An 8,584-nucleotide genomic window follows, 5' to 3' on the forward strand; every position below is an offset into this window, starting at 1 on the left:
CCACGGACATAAGAACGTCTCCTTACATCGTAGATGAACACACCTCAAGGATATGTTTGAGCACTTACTTCGAATTTAATTTCTATTTCAGTGTTCAAAATGGCAGAGTATCGTGCTGATAACGTGTTATAAAATAAAGACTATAAAAGTAAATAAACTGAAGACAAATATAGAGGGAGATTGATATTTTATTCAACTTTCAAAGTTGTGTTCATAATGAACTGAAAACTCCTCTATTTATAGAAGAAAGAAAGCAACTGCGAGGCTTTTCAGGAAGCAGCTGCAAGGCTTTTCTTGAGCTGCTTGTAAGCTGTCTGCATGAGCTGCTTGCAACCTGCCTGTTTAATAAGAAGCTGCTGCAAATCATTTCATTAAGTTGCTTGCAACCTGCCTGCATCAACTGCTTGTAGATAAACTTCAACAGAGTACTAAATGGATAATCTTCTTCAGGAAGATTATCTATAGCGGAGTAATGAATGGACATCCACAATATAATATTTTCATAACAGAACTATGAATTTTCGCTCCTTTCTAAATTGGGGGTATTTTTGTCCATTTGTATTTCCCCACTGAAAAATGGCTATTTTTCAGTTATATTTGGATTAGTAGCTATTTATCAATTACAAGTCCAAAATTCCACCCACAGTGCTATTGCTCTAGTCCCAAGTGAACCCAGTCCAGTCCTTTTTTCTTGCAGGAATCTTGTGTTCCAGATATGAACTACTGCCATTTATTGTTTAATAAAAAACTACTGGTGTTCAAAAGGTAGTAATAGGAACCCCGTGTGGTTTCACTGCGGGGAAATTATGGCACGTAGGGCATCCTATAATGTTTAAAATCAGAAAAGTTGACAGGAAATAATAAGAAAGAACTAAGACAAAAGAAAATGTGAAAATGGATTCGCCACATACACGCAATACAGTTCTCCAAAACCCATAAAATTGTACCATGTATTGGTTTACGCTCACCAGTTGTCGTATTTATTTGGGAACACCTGGAGATAGAGAATCAGAAAGAATTTTGTTGCGATGCTGTAGCCATAATCCAACTGGAAAGAAATACGTGAAGGACAAAAACATCCTCTACTTTATCACACACTGTTGCTATCTAGCATATATGCCATTTTCTCATCTTTAGGTACACAGGTCGTAAATACGAATTTGTGTTTTTAACAAATAATCTTTGTTCAGCAGCATAGCAGAACTTGCAATTACACATGCACGCGTTTATGGGATGTGTATGCATATAACATAGATACATATCCATATTATTTTCATGTTAAAGGTGTGTATACATAGGGTTGACTGAGCTTTTCGACAGTGGAAATTATCTAGCTGAAGGAATCAGTCAGTGGTCAAATATACAATATGCGTGTTGGTAATAGACTCATAAAATGAAGTTCAATTACATGAGCATTATAACTCGCCTGCAGTTGCACAACTTTGCAGTTGTTTGACCTCGAAATTGCATGGCAATATACAGCTCCCTCTTTAATTCACGTGGGAGGGACAGGCTACCTTTTAGGTGTGTCCCAGACATGTTAAGCTGGCATGTACCGACCACTTTTATGGAAATTGTTTTTGCCGAATACATAGTTGGACATGCAACTATGATGACTGAAAATGCAGTATGTCCATCTATTTTTTCGGTGCTAGCCTTATTGGGCAGATAGAGAATGCAACACATCGAGCAGCTTTTGCCAGCATAAAGCGCTCATTTTCTGTCAATGGCCTCTCAATGACCTTCATAATATTTGCGTCCTAATGCATATTAGATAGAAAAAATTGTTGTTACTGTTTCAACGTTTACATATAAGCAACAATTTAATCATCAGAGAAACTACAATAATGATGAAAAGAAAAAGGAAATATTCTAGATCATCAGTAAAACAGATATTTTGCATTATTTTTATGCTACTCTGAAAGAAAATTAATTAGATAGGTATTGATATGTTAAGATGGGAATTAGATGTTCAATGTTCAATGTTAAATTGTCGTCCTCCAGCCTTTTTATGAGGAGGAAGTAAAACTTAACTAACCTTCTTTTGTTGTTGAACAGTAGGCCTCACACTAGCAACATCACCAACAACAATTACATTATTGAGATTTCCACTATCATCTCTTTCAGTTGGTGAAGAGGTTGAATGCCTCCAGTCTCCACTAATAATGTACTTATAAAGGTACCTGGTAAACAAAGATATATGACTTTGTAAGCAGCAAATTTACCTAAGAATAAAAACAGGAAAATCATAGTAAATATTGACAAAAAGTAAACTCTGGGAGGAAAAGAAACAGAAGGGTAGAAGCATAAGAATTGAAAGGATCGCGGGAAAAAAGAAGACATTTCATCTTGGGAAAATGGTACCATGCAACAGAAATTCAAACTGACAAACATAACCTATGACATGCAGGATTATAGATTTAAAGCGGAGGGTTAGTTTGTTGACAAGAATAAAGTGACTGGTTTCAGAAGAAACAAAAAAAAATAATAATAAGAAAAGCACAGACGAAAGAAGGTTCAGCTTCTTTAAGAAAACACTTTTAAAATTGGTATATCATTTTGCTATCATCTTCACAGATTCTTGATTTAATCATTCTGTAGAGTCATCACTACAAAAACAGCCAAAACAAGTTTGATCTCTCAGAGCAGAGAAATGCAAAATAATTAGTCGAGATGGGCCTAATGAGATTCTGCTGTGATGCAGAAAAAGATAAAGGATGACATTGAAAGGCATGAGTGTGATTTGTGATACAGCAAAAAGAATCATCAAAAGAAGGATAAAGGATGACACTGGAAAGAGAACTAAAAAACTCCACGTACAAGCTGGAAATCAATATAAAATCGTAGTAATCACTAACAATACTATGGCTGACAAAAAGAGCCAAAACTTACTTTCCCTGTGAAAGTCTAACTTCAGCCTCAAATCTTGGGCCACCTTTGTGGACTGCCTTAATTGGTTCTTTCCAGTTACCTGTAAAATCTCCAACCAAGTACACATCCTCCCCCTGTTTAAAGAAGTCATATGAGATACTTAAAAGTAGACACCCTCATTTAAAACACACATGGAAGAGAACAACAGAGCAACGCGGAGTACGCAGCATTCTTTCCAAGAATCAGCTTCGACCAAGCAAAAAATGCAACATAAAATCTGGGTTCAATTTCACTGCTGATTTTGTGATTCATAATAACAACTGAGGACATCACCAACAAGCTCTGGAGATGATTAAATTTATTACCTCATGTCCGTTCCACACAAAGGTTACTGCATGTGTTGCAGGCCCATCATGTGCACCGGTTTCCACCATCGCTATGAGATCCCATGTTGCCCAGGCAATGGCTGGTCTGCAACCAATATGTTTCGACAAGGTAAATCGAGAATCTTCATTGTACATGGCATTATTTTTTATTCCTAACAGAAGTTCAATTTTCTAATTTTGTGATTAGAGTAAGAATGGCTAAATAAGCAAGAGCTAAGATAGGGATCACAATTGTGAACTATATAAGATATCATGGCTAAATATCATTTTCAAAAAAAGATATCATGGCTAAATATATGTGAAAGCAAACTTCCCATATTTAGTGTTGCTATATCTTTCGCGTCATAATAGAACACCGGTCTTCCAACATTCATACATTCAAGTGTTTTACCATTTTACAATCAGAAGAAATGCAAGTATAAAAATTTTTAATTATGCCCTTGGTAAATAGATCACCGAGATACACATGCAAGTGCTTATCCATTCAAGGCCTCTAAGGAATATGAGAGTTGAGGAGTAGAACCTGTCAGGCTTGCATGAATGCAACCCAGTAACAAAATTATAGGCTGCATGAAGGGAAGTATCTGTCATCCAGTGAAGGTAAGCTATTACACAAGCAGGGGATCTATCAAAACCAGTTGTACATGTCACATAGACTCGGTGGTTCTTTTTCAATAGGCGTAGAAGAAGACCAACGCAAAACGGAAGTTTCTTTCTCATGTCAAATGAATCACCTTCCCTGCAAAAAAATTAAAACGCAGAAGGATTAAACAGGAAACCCAAGATAATGGAATAAAGCTAAGCTCAATTAGGGTCATTTTTACTCCCAATATGCAAAGAAGATTTTCTATGATATAGGCAAATGCTACAACTTCTGAAGAGCTAACGGTGCATCTGTACAGGCATCAGCATCGCATTTCCACTACAACATAGAGACAGACTTCGTTTGAAGAAGTATAAAAAAGAGAGCTCTTAGGAGGGTATATGCTAAAAGGAACTGGAAGTATAAAACAGATTGCTAGCTTATTGACAAACTTCCAATTCAACAAAAGTATACTTTTTATTACCTTATGGGATAGTTGATCATAAGGATGTTAAACCTTTGGCACGATTCATTGATTATGTTGACATTAATTCCCCAATTTTCAGCCTCGATCCCACTCTGAAAATTCAGTACAGCGGTGATCCCCTGATGTAGATATTCCCTGGGTTAGTTTTAAGTAAATAAGAAAGGAATAATTATCCTGATGCAGATATTCCCTGGGTTAGTTTTAAGTATATAAACAAGGAATAATTATCCTGATGCAGATATTCCCTGAGATAGTGCAAGTAAATGAACAAGGAATGATTAATTCTGCAAAGGAACACTGCAAAATGGCTAAGATAAAGGTATGCACCAATTTGTCCTGCATCAGGCAACCACACCCATACTAAGAAATAAACTAGAGAAGTTCTTGCCACGTCCATCAATTCCAGTTCCACGATTTTTGCTGGTCATTTTATTGTTAATTTCAGAATCAAGCACACAAGTTCTTTTTGTATAATCAACTCCTTTTTTATTAGTTTTATGATGAAGCTATCAGGCCTACATCAAGCGACTTTCTTCATGCTGCAACTTAAATGTGGGACAACCATACAAATTCTTAAAGACCGCAAGTAAACTGTTGGTCATTATGAAGTTGTTTTCACCATCTAAAACCATTAACGTACTTTCTTTACGTATACACTCATATTGTTTCTTTTAGGCCTGCTATTAAGGGTTGCTTAATGATATTCACGATAAGCTCTGTTCTATCAGAGTGTATATTAGTATATTAGTTGTCCACACTTCATGAATAGAAAGGGAAGAAGAAATTATCTTCAATCCACAAAAGCATAGCCTCACCACAACATCTGACAGCATTTCTACATCAGCTTCCTTTTGTATGCACGATCCCACATATATTTGCTCCGTAATCTGACAAAGGAAGCAGGCAATGTGCTTCAGAACTAGGCAACAGAAAGCATCTATTTGGAAAGAAAACTTTTACACAGTTTGATGAAAATGGAGTTCAGTAAAATTAAAAAGAGTAAATTTCCTGGAGGCTCTTCTCTTTCTTCCAGTTTCATGTAGGAAGTTATCAGTTATCACCACATAAATCTCAAGCAGTTGAATATTAATCTTTTGAGTAAAGGTGCACAGAAAATCTCAGTATCTCACCTTGCTGTAACGGATACCAAGATCATGATTGTAATACAGTTCTCCCTTTGAACGATCCAACGCCTTCGCATATTCTTCCAATGGGAAACTCCCGTGTGCCCATTCAGAATCTCCTATGTCTTTCTCAGAGAATATGTTGATAATTGGGCTAAATGGTAAAGAAGGGGTGCCATTCAGCTTTCCTTGTTGCCTGATTTGATCTTGATCACTTAGAACCTCCCATCCTTTTAAAGCTAGAAACTTGGGGGAAAATACTACAAATCCGCAGTTCCCACTGCCCTCAGCAGGTGTTCGCAAGTTGGAGGCAAGTAAATTTTTGTTCCATGTAGAAACAGGAACACGACCTCTATTATATTGAATATCAATATCATTCATAAGATATAGCTGGTGGATAGGAAATGGGAAAAATGGTCTCTCAAGAACCAGACTACAAGGCCCTGAGTTCTCTTTCATCATCTTCCTGCAGAAACCATTGCAAAATACAGTACACTTATTGAAACATTGCACTACTTCAGTCAGAAATAGACTCTTAGCTTTTAGCATTGTAGCTTAAAACGGGTATAATGTTCACATTTCATACTCTGTATCGCCGAAGTCTTTGATCTCAATTAGCCCCCCGCCCGAAGAGTCGCTTGCCTTTTTCAATGTATCACCAACCATTATAATTCTTGATTTCTCGGCATTTCCCTGCAAAATGACACTTCCACAAACTAAGAGATGCCTATATCAGGATGAACTCTACAGAAAATGTGAAAACATAGGCGGTTCCTGGATTTAGAGTCACCCAAGTGGGTATGGTCTCGCAGATACAACCTCTTTTTATGGGTCCAAAAAATATTAAATTCTGAACCTATAACTTCAAAAATAGAATGTGTTCCACTAAGAATCTCAAAGTTTGAAAGATCCGCCTAAGGGGCGCGCGCGCGCACACACGCATACACACACAGAGACACCTTCTTTTTTTAATTATAATGCATATGTAGTCAGTTATTAGGTAATTGCATATAAATTTCTATGATAAGCATCTATAAGTAACCTAGTAAAAATAGTAATTGAACTGCTATCACAAGTTTACACTATCAGAGCATATACGCAATCAGATCAATACAGGTAAATATCTATGATAAGCATCTATAGGTAACCTGGTCAAAATTGAAATAATGTGATAGTGTTAAAATTTTTAAGATATCAGTATATATAACTTAGATCGTATATGTAGTATTAGAATACATATGGTATATAATAAACCAAAAAAAAAAAAAAAGTAAATAAAACTACATTAAAATCACACTACTCAAATCTAAAGGTGTAAATTGCGAAAACTAACCCCTTTCTTAAGAGCATGAACGAAAACTTTGCCATCAACAGAAATCGCGAAGCGAATACCAAGCGGTTTTTCAAGTGTAACCATATACTCATTCAAATTCATCTTGAACGGCGAAACACTAGCGGTAGACATCGCATAAACCTTCCGATTTCCCCGTCGATTCACCGCCATACTAGCTTTAGACCGTCTGTCGCTAAAGCACAACTCCAGTCCCCAAAATGAAGAGTAAATTACACATTTCTTTGAAAAATTAACTGAAGAGTGATCGAAAACTCTGTAATTTGGAACTTGTAGTGAACACATTGTTCAAATGATTATATAAACTATTTCTCAAATTTTTGTTTAATGTGATTTGATTATGTAGTGGAGTTTTTGCGTGGAGATCGGAGAAGATTTTAGGGAATTGGAATGGGAGAAAAGTGATTAGAAGAGATGATGATGGGATTAGCTGAAGAAGAAATGCCGTTGATTTGAGCTAAGAGTTGAGAGGCAGAGGCAATATTTTGTCCAACGCCACGTGAGATTTTAGTAATCCCACATACCACGTGACTCCGGTTACCTTTTCTATTTTGTCCAACAGTTCGCAAATTGACGTTCTGTTTGACGCCCATTGTACTAATATTGTTTTTTTTAAAGCCAAAGCTATACGCGGCCCCTTGAACACTTTAATTAAGACACCTATATTATTCAAAAAGTGTATTTATTAAAAAATTATTTGAAAATAACGGAAAAATATCTGAGAAAAGAAAGAAAGAAAATGTTATAGCAGAGATTCATGAGGCCAGAATCCTTGTAGGACACACATTGTTGCATGTTAGCAAAAAGTGTCTAACAAATACGCTTCGCATAATAGCTTGTTTCGCCAAATTTTTAAAATCAAGTTATTTTGAAAGTATTTTTCTTAAAGTGCTTTTAAAAAAAATAATTTTAATGAGAAGTAATTTGTGTTTGTCTAATTAATTTTCAAAATATTTTTGAATAATAATTAGTATGTAACCAAACTTTTTAAGAATGATTCTAATTCTCTGTAAGTCCTTTACCTTAGGTAAGGAATCAAGAGTCATACAAGAAAAAAGACGAAAAAAAGTTTCCAATCCTTTTACTTTTATAGGAGCTTTCACACCTAAATTCAGATTGCATCTTTTTTGTAGATCATAATTTTATAGTGGTCCAAAATTTAGTGGGCGTTTGGCCATAAGAATTATGAAATTATTTTTTCAATTGAAAATGATATTTAAAAATTATAGTTGTGTTTGGACATGAATATAATTTGAAGCTATTTTTAAATTTTTGTGAGTGATTTGAAGTGAAAATTCTGAAAGACAGTTTTTGGGAGTTTTTCGAATTTCCGAAAATTTTCGAAATTCAACTTCAAGTAAAATTTAAAATTTTCAAGCCAGACATTGATTCCGGAAAAAGTAAAAAATTTCCCCCAAAAAGTGAATTTTTATTATGGCTAAACGGGCCCTTAGCAAATTGTATTTTTCCAAGGAAAAGAGAGACAAGTCTGGCTTGAACTGAAATGCAGGTGATCACGCCCAACTATGCTTTATAAAAAGGACTAAGCGGTCGTTGCAAATATAATCCGGTTTACAAGTCCGGAGTTGAATCCCACAGAGAACTAAGGCTTAGCAACAACTGTTCAATATTGTTAAGAAACACAAGTCCAAATAATTTTCTAATTATAGAGATTATAATATTTATTTCTAACTAATTAACTAACAACTATTATAAAGCAGTAAAATTATCAACTAACAAGGATGAAATTTTAGACAAGACTAAGGAGGTCTAGAGTTATAA

General features: G+C 35.4%; 1 protein-coding gene across 2 annotated transcripts; it reads right to left on the reverse strand.

Moving 5' to 3' along the window:
- Positions 1-1,149: 1,149 nt before the first annotated feature.
- Positions 1,150-7,281, reverse strand: LOC107801246 (phosphoglucan phosphatase LSF1, chloroplastic). 2 transcript variants are annotated; one of them, XM_016624531.2, is made up of 10 exons: positions 6,785-7,281; positions 6,038-6,144; positions 5,458-5,917; positions 5,143-5,214; positions 4,325-4,446; positions 3,781-3,996; positions 3,237-3,342; positions 2,893-3,005; positions 2,039-2,183; positions 1,150-1,760 (listed from the first exon to the last, which is right to left on the reverse strand). In XM_016624531.2, the coding sequence occupies exons 1-10, from the start codon at positions 7,085-7,087 to the stop codon at positions 1,638-1,640; spliced, it is 1,767 nt and encodes a 588-aa protein (XP_016480017.1). In that variant the 5' UTR covers positions 7,088-7,281; the 3' UTR covers positions 1,150-1,637. The 2 variants fall into 2 exon arrangements, with proteins under 2 accessions (XP_016480017.1, XP_075085808.1); XM_075229707.1 differs by having other exon boundaries at positions 6,029-6,144; positions 6,785-7,280.
- Positions 7,282-8,584: the final 1,303 nt, after the last annotated feature.

Source organism: Nicotiana tabacum, chromosome 14 (genome assembly GCF_000715075.1).
Source record: "Nicotiana tabacum cultivar K326 chromosome 14, ASM71507v2, whole genome shotgun sequence".
Lineage (NCBI taxonomy): Eukaryota > Viridiplantae > Streptophyta > Magnoliopsida > Solanales > Solanaceae > Nicotiana > Nicotiana tabacum.